Genomic DNA, 20,197 nt, shown 5'->3' with positions numbered 1-20,197 from the left:
CTGGTGCCTCTCATGAAAACAATGAGATCCCAAATGGTGAGTTAGCTTCAGGACACATGCTTAAGGCTGTCACAGTGACCTATTCCATGATAAGACAGCTCTGTAGCCTGCTATGGTTGTTTTTGCAGCAATTTTTAATTTTAGTTTGTGCTTATTTTTTACATTTTTGGTTTAAACCAGTTGTTCAGATAGAAGCAAATGCAGCCATGTAATGTAGATTGTACTGACTTGGCACTTGGAAGTGTGCAAAAAGTTGTGATTGACTGGCAGCTGGTGAAGAAGAATTCATGTCAAATACACTAGAGAATGCATATAATAGAGAAGCACAAAATCTCGTTTAATTTACTTTCCTTGCTCTTCTGTAGTTTCGTCTTTCTTGTCAGATAAATGCTAGGGGTTTTGGAATATAAATATGTGGACATGGAGTAAGCAAAATTACTTCAATTTTCAACCAGCTTTATTAACTGATCCATTATAAACAGGAAGACCAGGTCCATTTGATTTTGTTTTCAGATTTACATGTATGTGTTTGTCACTGATGAATTGAGATTCGTCAGTTTTTCATCTAGTGCCTTAACATCACAGAAGAAAAACATTGTGAGGACTGAAATTGCACTTGATTCTTACACAGTTTGCAGATGCTGCTAAACTGGCAAAAACGGTGGAACACACCTTCCAACTTCGGCAACTTATTTTGGGAAACTACAGATCATTTAGTGTAAAAAACAGAAGTGGGACAGAACAGACTGCATAGAGATAAGCATCTTTGAACCAGTATCAAGGTTTGTGGAAAGGAGCAGATGTTCTCACGCCTTCTGAGAGATGTTCTTCACAGTTTCTCTTCTGAATATCTGGTAGATAGACAGTCCATTACAATTGAGATAGCACAGGAGTGCATATTTGCATAGGATTGCTTGATGACTCGACAATTTGCCTTCCCTTTGAAGAATCTTGAAATGCAAATTTTCTTGTTTCACTAATAGCAGCATATCAACTTTGCAACAGATTTCTTTTTTCTTTTTTTTTAGAACAAGGATCTCAAGGCCACTTTCTCTGAAAAGGCAGTGTCATGAACTTCATGGATACACTGGCACCTCCTTTTTATTTCAACTGAAACTACAACTTGGGACTTGTTTTGGACCTCATAGTAATTACATCATCAACAAAACAAATCCTGACTGTTACTCAAACAGTTGCAAGGGGCCGGCAGCTGGCACCCCCGACAGCTGGTATCCAAAATAAATTTCTTTCTGGAGCAATTTGCTTCTGGTTCGTCTGTCTCCTTCTATCCCCTCCACTCGTACTGTCTGTAGGCTATGGAGCTCCCGAAGTTAAAGCTGAAGCTGTGTAAATCGCGTGTGCCGTTCGCATCTGTGCTTCGGATCCCGTGCATAAGTGACTGAGTGCTGCCGGCCAAATGCTGACAGCCATTTATTCTTTTTATACAGACATCAGTAAAGAACAATCCCGCAACTGAAATGTTCTGTAATGACTGCCTGATATGAGGCCTGACAGTACGAGGGCCTGTAAGCTTCCTGTTATTCTGTCCTAGTATATGCTCTGAGCCCAAGGATGGGAATCCCAGCTGACCCACAGATTCCAAGCTCGAAGCCCCTCCTGGCAGGGGCCCCGTCCTTCCGCCCCGTCCCGCCCCTTCCGCCGCCGCCTGCCGGCGCTGCCGCCGCCGCTTCCGGACGGGGGATGGGGGGTGGCGGTGGCCGCCGCCGCCGCCGAGGAGAGGCACGGGCAGAGGCGCAGGCAGGGCGCGGAGGAGCCGCAGCGCCCAGGGCCGGCGCGGCCGCACCGCCACTCGGCGGCAGGTGAGGCGGGGCGAGCTGCGGGGCCCGTACCGGGAGGCCCGTACCGGGGACCCTTCCCTCCCTCCCTCCTTCCCGCGGGGCCGCCCCGCAGGTGGGAGCCCCCCGCCGTCGCTGCCCCCGCTGCGGCGTGAACCCCCAGGGTGCGGGCGAAAGGGCTGCCCCGCCGCAGAGGCTGTGCGGGAGGAGAGCAGCTTCGCCCGCCGGGGGAAAGACGAGCCTCCCGTGCTGTGTGTCCGCGCTAGAATCCGCTCCGCCGTAATTACCGCGCCCGCCCGGCCCGGCACATCTCCGCCGAGCGTGAGCGCTGGGGCGGTGTGGCCGGCGCTGCTCGGGCTGAAGGGCTCAGGCAGCCCCAGTGCCCGGCCGTGCCGCTGTCGGGCTGAACTTTGCCGGCCTCGTTAGGAGAGGCGTGTGGAGGTGCGGGACGGGCACCGAGCGGGGCTGGCAGGGGCCGGGGCCTGCGGGCCCTGTGCGCTTTGCTGTGGGGGCAGAGGGGACCGTGTGCTTTCCGAGTCCCGCGTCAGTCTCCGCAGCAAACTGATCGTTCCTGCAAAAGATGCTTTGTGTCAGTCTTACAGTCAGATAACAAAACGGTTGTACCGGGTCGAAATAGATATTCTTACTACTTTTTTCAATAAAATTCGTGTGTTTTCTGAGGACAAAACGTTCAGTTTTGAATAAAGATGCTGTTGAGTGTGTAGGATTTGATTATTAACAAGGCAGCGTGGAACAGTGCTGTTACTGGTTTGCATGTGTGGTCTTCGAGGGTTAAATGGTGGGGTCTGCCTGTGGGGACAGTGTTTGTGCAAGTTTAGGGGCTGAGCATAAGGAAGCTGGAACTGTTACCCACTCAGTCTCTTAAGTCTGTATTACTGATGCATTATGTGGTCTTACTCACTTAGTTATTGCTGATTGCTATTAAAAAAACTCCCCGCACTTCAAAAAAGTAGGTTTTTCCACCCCCCTAAGTTAATGGATGAGGCAAATGAGAGGTAGTGTTAGTTGACGTTTGTATTAAGCTGAAGTGGTCTCATGGTTTTGTATTTGAGGCTTCAGTTTGCAAAATTAATTTTATAAAATTTTTTGATGTGCAGTGCTCATTCTGTGTTCTGAGATGACTTGATGGCAAGATTCAGCTTGGCTAATGTCTGCTCTGTCTCCACAGAGCTCCCTTGTGCAGCTGGACACAGTGTCTGTGCCACCTCCACAGAGCAGCTGATCATGCTGTGCTCTGGAGTGGCAAGAGCTCAGAAGACATTTCCTGGCATTTAAGTGCCCCTCCTGTTTGGTAGGGGGTGCTTCTTGCTGGATATCAGAGGTAAGGAGTGGCTGTGTCTTTTTCTTCCTTTTGCTTTGTGGAAGAAAGGTGAAACTAACCTGTAGGATTAGTGTGAAGTGATTTTTATACCAGGTGAAAGGAATTTTGTAAAGTTTTGTAAGGTTTTGTTGTGTAAGTACTGCTTAGATGTGAAGGAAATGTTCTGTAGATTTATAAAGTACAAAAATTTTAAATTATCTTGTTTGCTCTTCTATGTGATGTTGTTTTTGCTGGCTGGTTGGGGTTTTATTTTAGTAGGGTACTATTAAAATACAGGTTGGCCTAGGAATTGTAATTTTTTGAGTTCTGTAATACCTTTGTACAGAGCTTGCTTTTGAGCCCACTTAGCTGGTTGAGGTCCACTAACCATATTACATTGTGTATGTTTGTTTGATAATCACATACCTTTTAGAAGTTTTTTATTCCTTACTTATTTTAATGCATCTAAAATGAGGAAGGCTATTAGATTTTCACTAGACCAGAAAGATCAGATTGTAAATGGTTTTGGAGAATAAGATGAAACACAGTTTCATTTCAGATATTGTTCTGGTATTCATGTGCATGGAGAGTTTGTTCATGTCTTCTCCTATTTCCATTGTAAGATGAGGGTGTGGGAAGAAAAGGGGAGAAAGAAACTTGAATTGTTACTTCTAAGTTGTATAGGGATAAAGAGCAGCCAACATTCTGTTACAGAAGGGATACACTACTTGAAACTGGAAGAAAAGTACTCGACACTTGATATTTAGCATGTAAAATGTTCAAGAACTTAGTCAAATAGTAGTGAAATACTGTGAATGACATCCTAAGATAAGTGGTGGAGTACTTGATCAGTTGTTTAAAAATCACTTGTGTGTGCCTTGAATTATGGCAGTAGGATAAAAATTTGTTTTGTTAGCTGGCTAGTAGATGAGTTGAGCTGCTCTTAGTGTTCACTTGAGTATAATACAACCTGTTTGGCTTAAAGTGGTGTAAGAGTCAGGGAGCAGTATGTATTCTGTTCATTTTGATGCAATATGTAACTATACATGGTGGTTTTTAAGACAAACATGTAACTTTCAGGGCTTTCTGTAGTAGCTGCTGTCACTCTTGCATGGAGGTGTCTCAACAGAAAGACTGCTAAGAATATAGAGCTAATATTTGATCCACAAGCTGCACTTCAATAAATAATTCTCAAAAAGCTCATCTTCCTTGATGGCTTAAAACCTAATACTAAACTAGTGTTACTTTGAGATTTCTTATCTTACCTTCATGCAGAGCACTAAGACCTTTGAGTACAGTTAAGCTACTGCTGATCATCTCACTTATGATACCAAAGTCACTAATTAAAACTCAATGCAAGTTTTACAGCAATATTTATGCATTTGAAATTATTGTATTCTTGCTTCAGGAAAATACATTTTTTGTCCCACGGTGGGCATTGTGCTGTGTTTGATCAATTTTATGTGTAGTATGGTAGCTATTGTATTTAAAAACACTTGAAAAATCATGTGTTGTTTTTGCATGTGTTCTTTTTGTCCTTCTGTTTACAAGATACCTACTGTATTACATGTATCTGGTGGCATTTAGAAGGTAAGGTCTAAGCCACTGTATGCTATATGGCAGTGAAATCTTTGGTGCTATTTGCTTTAAATAAGCACTGAAGAATTTAGAGTTTCCAGGAAGAACAGGTGACAAGCTTCTCATGTAAGTCAGAGTCAGCAGAGTAGCTGAGCCTTGTGCTGCATAACAAGGCAATGCTGTGTGTTCTTTTTCCAGCACAGCATTGCTAAGTTGGTGTGTGACAGTAGCCTCATTATTGCAGGCTGGCTCAGCACATGTTTTTGTGTAGCTTTTTTGTGCTGGGGAACCAAGGCCACCAACATGGGCCTCGTCCACGTGGGCAGCCTTTGCAGGAACAGCCTCTCCCCTGAGGTGTGGGATGAGCTCTAAGCCAACAGACCCAGCAAAGGGGGGGGGCTGAGTTGGTATGGCCTGTATTCAAACTGCAGCTTGAAACCTTCACACAGAAATGTAGGTTAAATCACTAGAGATCTGGTAGTTCTTCAGCATCCCTCCTAAAATTCCTCTCCAGGATGGTGGGAATTGAATCTAGGGGGAAAAAAAATCAAGGGGCAAGGCTCTCCCAGGTACCTGAGGGCAGGTGGTAAAGCAATAATGGTGCTGATAGAGATTTTGCATGTGTGTCTAGAATAAACAAAACCAGTCAGCACTCTGCTAACTGCTGCAGACCTAACTAGGTGGCTTAACCCTTCAGCTATGACTCTGCTCTAATCAAGTTTGCAGCCTAATGTTACTGTGATATTAATGCTACTTTTCCTTGGCTAGACCAGTGATAAGCAGATTCTTCTTCCCACATTTTTACCTCAGTAGTCTGTAAGCTGGGAAAGTTAGGGAATTAATGGTTGACTGGCAGTGAGTCAGTAGATGGGAACATGATAGACTCATGAACAATCATGTTGGGAGAGGTTAATTTTCTCTATATGTACATCTAGGAAATTTTGCTGCCAGCTAGGGTATAGTCAGCCTCTCAGAGGCATCTTACTTCTTAAGATGCTGCAGCCAAATTGTAGGAGTGTTTATGGCTCACGAAGTAATGTTCTTCTTTTAAAAAAGTAAATACTTATACATGTGCAGTTCATATGCATTTGTGTTCCTGCTGTTAATTGAAAGGCTGATGCAAGAAAATGGGACACACAATACATACTGTTGACAAGCTTGCTAAGTGTTAAGTCACAGTACCAGGAAAATAATCACCTGACTAGCTGCAGACACTGCTGATGTCAGGTAAAAAGTGTATTTTACCCTCTGACGCCTAAGTCTATGATTGCTTTGTGTTATTCATGTGTGTTATTCATCATGAAATAATGTTACCCATTATTTGGTTTAGTGATAAAACTAGTAATGTGGAAGGCAAAGTAGTTACCAGAGCTGTTTCCTTTCAGAAGACAGGTGCATTTATCTAGGGGACTTGGCCTCTGCTGCGTTATTCTTACATAGCAGTGTGGTGATGTAAAAGTTATGCAGCATTCTTCAGCTTCAAAAAGGAACAGGAGCAGTTGCACACAGGGCTCTGTACTGTGTTAGGTGTTAGGATTATTAGGGAAGGTGCATTTTACCCTTTAAACCACACAAGTGTCACCAATTGAGTAGACTGAAAGGGAAGGCAGTTTCTGGGTTTAAGAAGTTGCTTTGGCATTGAAAAGTGAGTTTAACTGTTGCTGTTGAGACTAAATTAGCGACCTGCTCTGTGTAATGTTTTAAATTTGTGTTTTGAGGTCATTTCTTTGTCTTTTCCAGTTGGTTAAGTGTCTTCTTATTGGCAGTGTTTGAAAACAGAGCATGTCCTATCAGTTGCATCTTGAGGTTAATGTAGACTTTCTCCCACGTCCAGCCCATAGTGACCTTTGATGGGTGTGCTGATTCAGAGTTGTAATGTTTCTTTTATTGCACCTTTGGTAGGGTTGATATTTATTCCAGCAATGCCAGATGAAGGAAGACTAGGCTGCTGTTAGGCTACTTGACTTGTAACAAATGAATAGAATTCTCTTAGGTTAGGGACAGTTTCCTGCCTTTGTCCTCAGAAGTTGCTTTGGTTAGAAGACAGTGTCAGTAAGTTGAGTGTATTTGTGGTTGTGAGTTTACATTCACTTCTTTTAGAAAATCCATGATGATTACTATGTTATGAAACTCACTGTGATGAACAACTTTTTTTTTTTCAGTATTTAATCTGTATTTCTGAGTAAAGAAAGCTGGAAGTTCAGATAGGCAATTCAAGTTTGTTTATTTTTACTGGTTGTTTTGGATTAGTATAAGAACAATGTTGATAATACATTCATGTTTTAGATGTTGCTCAGTGGTGCTGACCCTAAGTCAAGGAGTTTTTGGTTTCCCCTGCTCTGCCAGTGAGGAGGGGCAGAAGAAGATGGTAGAGACACAGCCAGGACAGCTGACCTGAACCTGGCCCAAGGAACATTCCATACCATGGAATGCCCTGCTTGGTATATAAATGGAGGGGGGAGGTTGGCCAGGAGGGGCTGACCACTGCTGGGAAACTGGCTGGACAAAGGTCAGCAGGTGCTGAGCAGTTGTAATGTGCATCACTTGTATTTCTTGGGTGTTGTTCTTCTCTCTTTTTGTTATTTCCACTGCTATTATTACTGTATTTTACTTTATTACCATTATTAAACTGTTCCTATCTCAACCCCTTGGGTTTACCTTTTATAGCTCTCCTCTCCATCCCACTGCAGGGGGAGTGGGCCGGGACATTTAATTGAATTAAATGTCATAATTTATTTTATTAGCCGTGTGACCAAAATAATTATTACAGTTATTTTTGAGCTACACTTTCAAAAATATTAAGGTAACATAAAAATGAGAAAATGCTGTTTTATATGGAGAAGGAAAGATATAGCATATGCAGATACTCTAGTAGTTTTTTTGTTTGTTTGTTTTGGCAATTACTTAAGGTATTAAAGCTTATGTACTTATTGACTGTATATGAGGTATTGAGAAATTTTAGCAATGAATTAAATGCATGTTGTTAATATACAATCAACTCCTGAGAATATCTTCAGAAGTATCATGCCCTTAATTATTTTAGAAGGGTGTGATTTGGGTACTCACTTTTCTTCAAAATAATTCTTTTGCACTGCTGGGAAATCTCATTTGGCAAATTGAATCTTCTCTGATACAGTATAAAATAGTTTGTGGTTCTGTTGGATGAAAGCCTGAAGAAAAACTTGCATCCAGTAATTATATTAAGAGCACAATAGGTACTGTATCTCCTTAAAAAAGAAGTGAAAAGGAAAGATGTTCTGGTTTTGGAAAGAGCTGTGCCCCTGAAAAAGATGCAGAACTGTGCTAAATATTCATGATGGGTTTGAGTACCAGTTTACTATCGACAGCAGCTAAATAATAGATTAAATACACTGTTTCTTTGCTTTCATTCTGAAAGCCTTGAATGATGTATGTGGCAGTAGTGTATTGTAGTGCCTTGTATTTTCTGAGATTTGGTTGGCATGATTGAAGCATTTTAGTTAATTAGACTGTTTTTTCGAGTACAAAAGAGCTGTGAAATTGTAGCTGTTTCTTAGATGGTAGCTGTACATGAGCCACCAAATATAAATTATGCACAAATCCATTCTCTGCTGCTGTGGGTCTTCAATATTGCATAAACGTTTCAGTACTTTTACTTCGCTGGTAGCCTTTCAGAGTTCTGTCATGTTCCACGTAGTGTCCTGTGGTTAACTTTTTCCTTGGTTGTTGTTCTGGTGACTTGTCACCACCATGTGACTAAAATGTTGCTGAGCTGTCTCTCCTTCCTTCAGGCAATATTCTAGAGTCAGGAACACAATTATTGAGAAATCTGTATGAAGAGAATACCTCTCTTCTGGTTTTGGTGTGTTACTATGCTGTCTACTACCACATCAATTTAAAAAAATGCTTTGAAGCTTAAACCAGTACTTCATTTCTAGTAATGTTATTTTTGAAAGCTGAGTATTTTAAAGGATTCACAATTAAGTAAGTATCTACCTTAATTATTGAGATCAAACAAAGAAGCAGGATGGTTGTACCATCATCATACAGCTAGCATACTTCAGCACAATACTGTTGCAGATATCTAGATTTAGGTTTACCTGGAAGGAGTGGGGGAATGTCATGTCATCAAAACTTCAGTATGTATTTTAAAACAGTGGGATATATTGGACTGTGTGGAAATGTATTATTTCAGCTTTAATTCAGTTTTGTGTGTTTGCTGGCTATACTTCCTCGTGTAGTTGATGAACTGCAAACAGTGGAAAAGTCTAATGATTAAGCTGGTATTTAAAGAGTAGTATTTGATTTTCATTGCCTCATGTAATTAACAAACTGGAATTTATTTATTTATTTATTTACAACAAAATTAGAACAGTATACTGGATACATCTAGGAAATATTCTGCTTCTTGGAAACTTTATATTTCTATTTAGGAGCAAATGAGATAATCTTAATTTAGTTTTTCTTGAATGAGAAGAAAGCATTTTTGTATTACTTACCTTAGAAATTAGGTCTGTTTTTTAGCTATTTCTTATGTAAAATGTCTTGGGCTAATTAAGATCTAAAATGGCACTAGAGACCCTGGCATTTCAGTGATGTGTGTTAAACCCTGGTGTTGTCTCTCTGGGCTGTGCAGCAGGTCGCTGTGACTGGCGGATAAGGGGCAGCATGGCAGGCAATAACCAGCTGTGCATTCGACGTTGGACTACCAAGAACGTGGCCAAGTGGCTGAAGGAGGAAGGCTTCTGTGAATATGTGGATCTTTTGTGCAACAGACACAGGCTAGATGGAATTACCCTGCTGACACTTACTGAGTATGACTTGCGATCTCCTCCTCTGGAAATCAAAATCTTGGGGGATATCAAGAGGCTGATGTTGTCCATACGCAAACTGCAGAAGCAGCACATTGACGTCCTGGAGGAGCTGGGCTACACCAGTGACAGTCATGCTGGCACAGTGTGCCCAGCTGGTTCACCACAGGGGGCAGACTGGTTTTGTAATGGTGAAGTACCTCGGGACTATGATGGACCAATTACTGACTTGAATGGTGATCAGTATCAATATGCAAATGGAAAAAACAAACATGCCACACGAAGACTGGACCCAGAGTACTGGAAGACAGTTTTAAGTTGTGTGTATGTCTTCATAGTGTTTGGCTTTACATCATTTGTCATGGTGATAGTACACGAGCGAGTACCTGACATGCAAACATATCCACCTCTGCCAGACATATTTCTAGATAGGTAAGAAATTTTCTTTCTAAACAAAATAGTAATGGGATGGTTAAAATATAGTCTGTCTTATTTCTGTTTTTAAAGTTTCATGTGCTCTAGAAGAAAGTTTCATGTGCTCTAGAAAATGCCTCTGCAAAATAGTAATAAAAGTCTAGTAAGTCCTTCTGCTAAGATGGAAATGTGGATCAGTTAGATGCAGAGATTTGGTTTTAGGGGAAAATAAATTGAGCTATTGTTCTATCTAGTTTATATTTAGTTTTACATCTTAAACTCATTACAACACAGTAATTACTTCGTCCATCCTCTCATTATGGTAAAAGCATGATGGACAGCTGGCATAGATATGCAGCCATTTTCTGAAATCCAGTTTCTGCCATGAAGCTTAATGTGTCTTGGTATAAAAAAAAACTTCAAATGAAGGAATATTTTGGTCTGTGAGCAAGGAAATTAGAAGGGAACAGCATTGCTACTGTATTTTTACTGTCTTCCCACTGTCAGCTTGCTGAAGTGGTCTAGGGAAACTCTGAAGTTGAATGAAAAGACCAGCATCTCTTTTAACAGGTTATTAAACCACTGTTGTGGCTTATGCAGTACCTGCTCATTTTTTTAAAGAAAATATTTCACTTCAGGCAAAGAAGAGACACAATGGCAAAGGTCAAATTCTAGTCATTGACAACAGGTTTAACAGAGGATAAATGTTCCCTTTGAGAAAGAACATTTACACCGTGGAGAACTTAACTGCCTAGAGAGTTTTGAAAGATGAACTAAACTGTTATAAAGTTCAGTCTTTGTGATCTTTCTGTTGCTGCCAGTAATTTCCATTTTCATTATTGGCTTTCAAGAAGTCAGTAAGACTCTAATCTTTTGAGTCAGTGTGCAGAATCCCCCATAAATGCAAATATAACTCATCAAGGACAGACCACACCCAGCAGAGTGGAAGAGGGGAGAGAGAACAGGAGCTGTGGCATTACTGGATTTTGTTCCCAGGGTGCTCCCATGGTATTCAGTGCACAGGAGGATGGGGAGGCCAGAAAGCAGCAGCTCAGGGAGCAATGAACAGGGGATTACTACAAAGCTTATGTTTGAGCAGTGCTTTGCTACCCCTTTGTATCAGAGGGAGCACAAAACTATGAGGAGCAGCCTCTCTTGAAATCTGTTGATCTGTATTTAGGTGAGTGAAGAGTGGAATTTGTTACTGGTGCCTTATGAGTGCAAGAAGGTCTTAGATCTTTTGACAGGGAAGGCTGAAATGTTTTCATGTAGTGATTATTACTGAAGTTTAGAAAACAATTTTTATTTTCCCTGATACTATTCTGTGCAGTTCTGCTTCATTACAAGTGTTTAATGTTTTTGGCCTTGGAGCATTTAATTCATTGCATTGACATGGCATTCTTGCAAGCATAAGCAGCATAATTGACATGATGCAAGTTTTTGTCAGAATGAAAAAGGTTGTTGTGAAACAATAGTGGAGAAAGACATCCTGTTATTTTCACGTGTGAATTAAGAGAGCATACTAAGAGATTTTCCTTTAGTGAATTCTGTGTAAACTGGAAGCACATTATTAGGAAGGAGATAACATAACTGAATATATTTCAAATTCTATTTCATTCAGTCTAACAAAAGTATTTTTGGCTGTAGTTTATACTATTGTCAGACGAATGCAAATTAGTTTTGAGGTTGGAACCTCACATGCCCTTATTTTCAATACCAAGACTAGGAAAAAAATTAAGCCTTTGTATTAACTTTTTGCTTTGTCTTTTTTTTTTTTTAGCGTCCCTAGGATACCATGGGCTTTTGCTATGACTGAAGTATGTGGTGTAATTCTTTGCTACATTTGGCTCTTGGTTCTTCTGCTTCACAAACACAGGTAGATTTTATAAAATCCAAATTAACTCGTACTTTGATGCAGAGAAAAGACCATAACAAGAATTGATTATGATTGTTTAAGAAGTTCAATCCATAAGAATCTTGTCAACTCCTAGTATGTCTTTGTTAAAATGGATTAGGGAGGATTTAATCAAGAATGATGGCTTGTGAATCTTTCAAAGGAGTAATCTGAATTTACTTTTCTACCATATTTATAAGTGATTCCCTTCAAAGGATAGGTATTTCAGAGAGTTGTCAGTATATACACTCATGCTATAACAGCTTTGTATATAAGAAAGTGCCACAAGAATGCATTACCACAGGGTGTCTGAGCCAGCCAGGCAATTTGCTTTCACAGAGGGATAGAAAATGCTTTTGTGTGCATGCATATTTCAAGTTAAATTTTCACTGGTTCACTGATTTTTATCAGTTTGCCGACAGAAGGTATGAGTGCCAAAGCTAGCACAAGAGTAGCTGCAGAAGTGGAGCTGTACCTTTTGGTGACAGTAAGCTTGCTACAATGTCTCACCCTGTCATGTGGAACCTTATTTTTACAGTACTACTATATTGGAAAAAAAAAAATTGTTGTGAAACTTGTAGAGATGATTACAGGACCTAATGGGATTAAGTTGGGGTGAGGTGAAATGTTTTCATCATAACTTCCCTGATGTCAGTTCCTGTGTACTTTTCCCAGATCCATACTGCTGCGCAGGCTGTGCAGCCTCATGGGGACAGTGTTTCTATTACGCTGCATTACAATGTTTGTTACCTCACTCTCTGTGCCAGGACAGCACTTGCAGTGTACTGGAAAGGTAAAAACTTCAAGTACTTTAGATTATTTTTCCTGTTTCCTTTTGTAAAAAAAAAATACTTAAGACATGATTAAGATTGTTGCAACCATAGTGTTAGATGCGTGCTTTTTAAGAACATCATGTTTCTCTCCTGTTTCCTTGTCTCTGCATTAATTAACTTAGGCAGGCAGACATCTCTAGAGGTCTTAGAAGCACTTGCCACTCTGGAGAGTGTATGGTTATTTGGGGAAGGGTGTTCAGAATGTTTCACACTGTAAAGCGGAGATAGAGGTGTGTGCACTTAAGCTACTAACTTCGTGAAGAAAGACTGAAAGGGAAGTAATCGTTTCTTTGTCTTGTTGGTTGCATGGTTTTGAAAAAACCCCAGCAAACTTAGTATTTGATTCCTTCTCATAAGGGATATTCTTAGAATGTGGGATTTTATGGTTCCATCCTAACTTTAGTTAGGAGAGGTTTGAGCTGAACAGATGGAAAACTTGATAATGATACATTTGGGAGACTGAACACATTAAAAAAAGGTGACAGGCTCTGTGGGTAAATCACTTGGAACAAAATACTTGCTCTAAATTTCAGTATTCATAAAAGGTATGATGAGTACAATTAGTAATTGTAGTTACTAATGTGACTCATTGCCACAGTGAAATCCAAAGGTGTGCTAACCTGCATTTTAATAAAAGACACAGCAAGATAAATGGTATTAAACAAACATAGTGCAATACAGCTGACTTTGGGGATATACTGTTTGGGCAGTGGAGTTGGAACTTAGTAAAGGTTAATATCACTGTTTTTCAGTTGTATGGCAATGTTTGGGCCAAACTCCAGCGGGCATTTGCAATATGGAGTGGCTTTGGAATGACTCTGACTGGAGTGCATACATGTGGAGATTATATGTTCAGTGGTCACACTGTCGTCCTGACTATGCTCAACTTCTTTGTCACAGAATGTGAGTACAGAGTGTCAATACTCAAATGTCCTTAAGAGTATGTACAGAGGTGTGAGAGTGTAAACATATGAATGTCCTTAAGTATTACGAGTATCTGCTCCTTGACCTCCTCAAAAAGTTCAAAGTGTAACATTTAAGCAAACAAATACAATTTCAGATTGCTGTGCTCTTTCTCAGGTTTGTGACAGCCAAGTCCCAGCGAGGAATGGAACACCACCTCCTTGCATGGGGGGATGAATAAGGCACTTTTCAATGAGCATGTGAGCCAAGAAATTAGAAAGGCTTCCTGGCTTGCTACTGGGAGAATACTTGGGAAGATGCTTAGGATTGTCTGTTACTATTCCCTTCCCTAGGTATCTGCCACTGACTCCTGTCAGCCAAAACACCTGGCGAGGTTTCCATACATTTAGAATAATCCATAAAGCCAAACACCAAACCCCATAGCAAGTGAGAATATATGAAACAGCAGAACCCTTCTGTAAACACCAACAGTGATTTGATACGTGTTATAGCAAGCAAAGATAATTAGAGTTCAGCTATGATGTAATGACTGCAGTCATAGTAATGTAGCTTTCATTACATCTTCTCCTTGTAACATAGGAAAGACATGATTTTCATTAAAAGAAGTTGGCAGAACAAAGAATTGTGATTTGTAGGGTGCTGTTAATCCTGAAGTGCATTTTTAAATGAAGTGATGAACTGATAGACACATGTAACTTGTGTGGTTGCTTTTGCTGGATTTATTGGACCTGTATACAACATTTTCGAATGAAGAGAGTAACTTCATCTCATTTTTGGTTGAAAAAACTATATAAAAACTTGGAATGTCGAGGCCTGCATTTTGAGACAGTCAAGGTTAATCACGTTCTGTTTTCTCCTAGATACACCAAGGAGCTGGAACTTCTTGCACACCTTGTCCTGGGTCCTGAACCTCTTTGGAATCTTCTTCATTTTGGCTGCACACGAACATTATTCTATAGATGTCTTCATTGCCTTTTACATCACGACAAGGCTCTTTTTGTATTACCATACATTGGCTAATACTAGAGCATATCATCAGAGCAGGAGGGCAAGGATATGGTTTCCAATGTTTTCTTTTTTTGAATGCAATGTTAATGGTACTGTTCCCAATGAATATTGCTGGCCCTTCTCAAAACCTACTATACTAAAAAGGTTAATTGGTTGAAGACTGTGTGGGTCAGTTAAGATTTTTATGAAGCACTATGACTAAGATCCTACAAGGCTAGCTACAATGGGGAAGTCAAGTAACATTTTTCACTCCATGATCTCCTTCTTGCCTTGTTTCTTGGATTCTTAGCCATAAAATGGGGTTTCCATACTTTACAGGGATGTGTTCTGTTTTCTCCTTGTGAAAACAGAAAACAGTGCAGGGAGGGATAAATGCTATCAGTGAAGCATGAGTGTAAACCAGAATACTGTCACCCTTGGTAAGATTCTGTGTGAATGTTTATGGAACATTAACCTGAAATATGTATTAAATATAACACACCCTTTACAAGTCCAGATAATCTTTATTACCTGAGTGCCAGCTTTTACATATACTGACAAAAAAATTAAAACTTTATAAAGCCTTTCTTTGAAAGCAGTCATAAATGTAATTTTTAAAACAAACTGTGTATATTTAAAGATTGAGGAGGTCTGTGTCATAATGAAAAAGCAGTACAGTTCCATGCTGGGAGGGTCTCTTAATTGTTAAATTACAAGTCTTGACAATATAAATGGTCTGCATACAGGTTGCCAAAAATGAAAGTCTGCCTTGTGGTTTTGCAGTGATGATATTTTTTTAAATGAGAACTTATTTAGTCTAGTCTATCAGTTGTCTGTATGGTTGTTCTAGCACTTGAAAGTTTTCCCTTTTGTGTTTAAATGAGTTACAGTAAGTGGAAGATCCACTGAAAGTAAACGTAGCTTTAGTGAGTTTAAAGCCACAAAGTAACTTCTGTGTGATCTTAATTGCTTTATACCAAACTCATGCATGCTTTTCAGGAGCAGTTCTTTGATGTTGGCAAAACAGAACAGTTGTCTTTGTGTATCTTACTGTCCTGTAAATGGATGGGAAAAATGCATGTAGTAACTCTTTCAGGAATAGTAATAATAGTGAGTATTGGAAATAGTGCTCATGTTGATGTATGTTTTAGCACTCTGGTGTCAACAATATGGTGAATATCTCTGGATATATATATGCACAGTATATTTGGTTATATATATAAACACACAGTATATGTTTTTCTAACAGCTCTGGAAAGAGGCTAGTTCTTAATTTAAGTTGCTCATGTACTACCTTGAAAGATACCATAAAGAGCTGAGTTTTGCTTGTTGATAAAAACCAAACCATAACCCACAACAAAACATCCCCCAAAACCTCAAACCAACACTCTCAGTCCATAATGCATGACCAGGGTCACACAAGGGTTGGTGATCTCTTAGGCAGTGGATTGTAAGAGGACAATACTAATGTTGTCTGTAGAGCCTTGAAATTAGATTTGTGCTAAGTGAAAACTGATAGGTACAAGGTACAAAATCATAAAAATGGCATAGACCTTTTAATTTGATTATTGCAACTTCACATGTGCAAATGTAGTGTAAGTCAGCTTCAGAAAGTTACACAAATAATTCCCAGCTTGGTACCAGCTGACTTAATGGGCACTATGTACTTGTGTGTGCATAGAAATGAATCCACTTGGAATTGGCAAGGTTTTGTGTTTGGGGGCTTGTAACCTACTGTGGGCTACTCCTTGATATATATTGTGTTCCTTTTATAAACCTGGATTGTACTAACATGACTACGTTACACTCTTCATAGTATATTACTTTTGTAAGTTAATTTAGTTCCTATTCCACAGAAGAATTATGCATCTTGGAGTATCTCTGCCAACTTTAATGAGCACATGTACACTGCACTATTACAGAGATTTTTATATTTGTAACATTCCAATTTTTTAGCAAAATTGCAGGTTTAATAATATATTGTTCAATCTACCATAGCCTGATGGCTTCTGCCATCCAAACTGGGGGAGTATGCTTACACTTAAAAAAAAGAGAAAATATTCTGAAAGATTTAAAGACTTGCCATTTGCTGCTCTTAACTTTCTGATTTCAGAAAGGCAATTTGAACATTCCTCTTGAGACTTTATAATGAAAAAGCTCTATTTGTTAACTTATATTTGCCTTTGCAATGCACACAGTTATGAATGCTGTTTTTCTAAACTCTAGGAAACATCTGTTCTCAGGATATGCAGGGATTGTAACCTGAGTTATATGGAGAGGTATGCAATTAAACCTGCAAAGCTGTTGATTATGAAAATAACCATTTGAGTAGTAACTGGCATAACTGCATCTAAACTGAAATACTATTCTGCAACTTAGACATGCAGGAGAATTTTCAAGTACAGCCCATTGTAACAATGTTTACAGAAAGTAAAGCTGTCATTTCAATATTTCTTTTTGTAGTGAAGTTCATATACATTGAAACATAAGGATTCTTTGTTCTAATTTAATTTTTAAATTCTGTTAAGTAAATTGTGTTTTAAATCAGCCTTGTCTATCATTGTTTTTTAAAAGAAGCTTTTTGTTTTGTGCTGTTTCCCTTGATGCTAGATACCTAAGTCCAGGATAAATAATATGGAATGGTTGGTTTTGTTAGCATTGGAGTGGATTGAAGCATTATCAGGGTAATTGTCCTCTGCTGTTTTGGAAGTTCATTGTGTCTGTCTGTAAACGTGCAAGAGGAAAGCTTGAAGTTGATAGAAGACAGAAGAATGTGATCTTGTTTGCAAGAGAGCACATGTTAGTCTGTAAAGTTGGGAATGTGAGCTTTATTGTTAATTAGATGGAAACAAGTTGCAGGTAACTGATAGGCTTAACATTTTGTACCTCCTTTGGAGTCAGTGTTTTGAAAGCATTTTGCTGCTTCTGTTGCTGACAAGCACTTTTAAGTAAAGGCAGCAGAGCACCTTGGGCCTTGGATTTAATGCTTAGTATGTTCAGGGATGTCTTTATGTTCACATGCCACCACATACCCATCCTTTAACATGCTGCACCTCTTTTGTGCTGAGTTGTTTTCTGTGGTCTGTGTGAGTACTCACATAATCTGACCCCAGAATAATGAATTAATTACTGTGTAATGCCAGCAAGTGCAAGTGTCTCAACAACATCAGTACTACAAAGTGCACAAATGAATCAAGTAGCAAAGTCTGAAATTAGTAACCATATATACAAAAGAAGGGGAGGGTCACATTTTTTTGCTAGCTTAGCAGATTTAGTAATATTTTTAGTAATATTTGAGTCTTGGTAATAGGGTTGAGCTCTTCCTAATAAGTTTGGGGATAGGTATGCACATACCTGCAAGTGATAGACACACAGGCTCTTCCCCCATCCTTTTTCTTTTTTTTTTTTTTCCTACCTTATGACACAATTTCTTATAATAGCTTTCCTAAACTTTTTGCCTTTAGTTTTTCATTTCTGAAAGATCCCTAAAGTGTGTTATGACATTACACCTGCACAGAATTAGACCTTCATAGATGTGGTTTTTAACAAATTCTGATTGCACTGACAAAAACTTACGAAAGGATCTTTAAGCAAGGTTCTCCAACTGATCTTGAACAATGCTATAGAAAATTTCCATATATGCAAGTTCATGTCCATGTGGCAAACATGGTAACACAAAGTGTCAGTACAGAAATGCAGATAGGCCTGAAGTATTTAAATGTCCAAGACTAGCAAGAATTGGATCCCCTAAGTGCACTACTTGACTTGTATGCTTAACTTCAAGCAAATTACTAAATACTCTTGACTTCAGTGAGTGTTACCATTTTAGTTTAAACATTTTTTTTTTGCTAAGGCCTAGTGTATACTGTGTGTATCCTGCTACAGTAATGGGAATAGGTAATGTCACTTTCTTTTTGATTTTCTCCCCTCCTATCTACTGCAGAAGAAAAGATTCCACTAGAATTTCAAAGAAATTTCTACTTAACTGGGTTCTGAAAGAAGAAATCTGTCAAAACCCAAAAAACTAAATAAAACCTTGATAATTACCTGCTTTAAGAAGCAAGGGTCAATTAAATTATTTGGGGGAAAAAAGTTATTTTTGATGCAAGCATGTTAAATCACATAATTTAGAATTACTGAAACCCTCTAAGGAGGATAAAAGCACAGGTTCCTATAATCTTTTCTGTACAGCTGTATCTTGTGTAGTGCCAAAAAGAGAGGAAAGAGCTGGGCTCAGACACCAGTAAAAGTCTTCTGCAGCAATTAATACCTCCTTGCTTTTTAACCATTGCCTGCATGCTTAGTGCTCTACTTGTCCATTACTGTTAGTGTTCTGATGTATGAAGGCCCATTTGGTTTTCAAACATCAGTCATGGAAAAAAAACCCCAAACAGTAGATTTTATGGACCTGGAGTGTAACAAAAATGTAAAACAACTGTGATAGTTTTTCATCATGTCCATGTAGTTCCTACTGAAGAGTTAGGGAGAATTTGCAGTAATCTACAGACAGTACCATTTTGTTTTTTTGTTAATAACCATGGATATCTTTTTAGAAATCTGACCTGTAACTTCAACTACCACCATAGTCTTTTCAAGGCAGAAGTATATTTGACAGAAGTCCTAGCAGTGAGACAGCTTACCCTTTGAATTATTTTGTGCATTAGACTTCAACAATAAGCGTTAATTGATAGACCGCTGGTTTATAAAATTCTAAAATACAAAATATTTCTGAGCTGAATTTGACCTTGTCACTATTCTAATTGAAACAGTATTCCTGGGGGAGAAAAAGTTCTTTGCAGTGAACCTACTGATGTCTCATTCATTATATGAAGAAAACCACAAAAAAGCCCTCACAACTCCTCAAACACTATGGTATTGTGAACACTGAACCTTCCATACAGCAGTATCCTGCAGACTTACCACTTGTGCCCTAACAGATCTGCAGTGAGTATTATGTACGTAATTCAGTGACATGCACATTTTAAAAGCCAGTTTGTAATAAGTGTGTAAGAACTTAAGTGATAAATGTGGAGCACAATAACCTGACCTATTGGCCCTGACTGTGTAGTTAGAAAGACTGACTGTAACTTAGTTTTGCTCTTTCAGTTCAGTTTTGTAAAAAAAGGAGAAATTTTGTCAAATTTGAGAAACCACAAACTTGTACATGGTACTTAACATAATAAGGTTGTAGAAACATGGCTTTTCACATGGAACTGTTACTTCAGTTTTGTCCTGACTGAGAAATAGTGTTATCTAATAGCTAGAAGATATGCCAGTGAAGTGTAGAATACTGTAAATAAGTAAATATTGTTTTGATTCTAAACTCAGATTGAATTAATATATTGTTTTATATCTTCGTTGTGTTAAACATATTTAAAAATACTAAAATAAAATATTTGAAAGATGACAAATGCGTGATTGATTTGATATGAAAAATAATGGCTCATTGTCTCTGTTAGCACTGTGACTGTGACAGTATTCCTGAGCACAGGTGTGATGGTGTTATGAGGTCTTGCTTCAGTATGGAAGTAAGTAATGCTGACAAAATATAATTGGCACATGCTGTGGGAATTTGCTACAAGTGCATATACTTCAAATAATTTCTGGAGAACCAACAGTTGTAGGTGATGTAGGTGTTGTGTTGTAGGTTTATAGCTGTG

At 39.1% G+C, this 20,197-nt stretch overlaps 1 protein-coding gene and 1 long non-coding RNA gene across 14 annotated transcripts in view; both read left to right on the top strand.

Annotated features, from left to right (window-relative positions):
• LOC135306453 (uncharacterized) overlaps positions 1–1,255 on the top strand; it is a 34,060-nt gene extending 32,805 nt beyond the window's left edge. For all 12 annotated transcript variants that reach the window (XR_010367279.1, XR_010367270.1, XR_010367278.1 and 9 more), the window contains one exon: positions 1,029–1,255. This is a non-coding gene — a long non-coding RNA (uncharacterized LOC135306453). The remainder of the gene's footprint in view (positions 1–1,028) is intronic.
• A 403-nt stretch (positions 1,256–1,658) lies between these two features.
• SAMD8 (sterile alpha motif domain containing 8) lies at positions 1,659–19,948 on the top strand. Of its 2 annotated transcripts, XM_064430407.1 has the most exons (7): positions 1,659–1,820; positions 2,986–3,138; positions 9,311–9,917; positions 11,680–11,775; positions 12,469–12,586; positions 13,379–13,529; positions 14,411–19,948. In XM_064430407.1, exons 3-7 carry the CDS (start codon positions 9,343–9,345, stop codon positions 14,713–14,715), a joined length of 1,245 nt encoding a protein of 414 aa, XP_064286477.1. In that variant the 5' UTR covers positions 1,659–1,820; positions 2,986–3,138; positions 9,311–9,342; the 3' UTR covers positions 14,716–19,948. The 2 variants fall into 2 exon arrangements, with proteins under 2 accessions (XP_064286477.1, XP_064286478.1); XM_064430408.1 differs by lacking the exons at positions 1,659–1,820; positions 2,986–3,138 and adding an exon at positions 6,611–6,747.
• Positions 19,949–20,197: the final 249 nt, after the last annotated feature.

The sequence above is a fragment of the Passer domesticus genome, chromosome 8 (genome assembly GCF_036417665.1).
Source record: "Passer domesticus isolate bPasDom1 chromosome 8, bPasDom1.hap1, whole genome shotgun sequence".
NCBI lineage: Eukaryota > Metazoa > Chordata > Aves > Passeriformes > Passeridae > Passer > Passer domesticus.
The sequence above is the reverse complement of the archived record's forward strand: the minus strand, read 5'-3'. Positions and strand labels throughout refer to the sequence as shown.

Bases quoted from the DNA above. Each gene is read 5' to 3' on its own strand.
- SAMD8 (XM_064430407.1), top strand. From the start codon at position 9,343: ATGGCAGGCAATAACCAGCTGTGCATTCGACGTTGGACTACCAAGAAC. The intron at 12,587-13,378 runs GTAAAAACTTCA...ACTGTTTTTCAG, and splicing joins ACTTGCAGTGTACTGGAAAG to TTGTATGGCAATGTTTGGGC. The intron at 13,530-14,410 runs GTGAGTACAGAG...GTTTTCTCCTAG, and splicing joins CAACTTCTTTGTCACAGAAT to ATACACCAAGGAGCTGGAAC.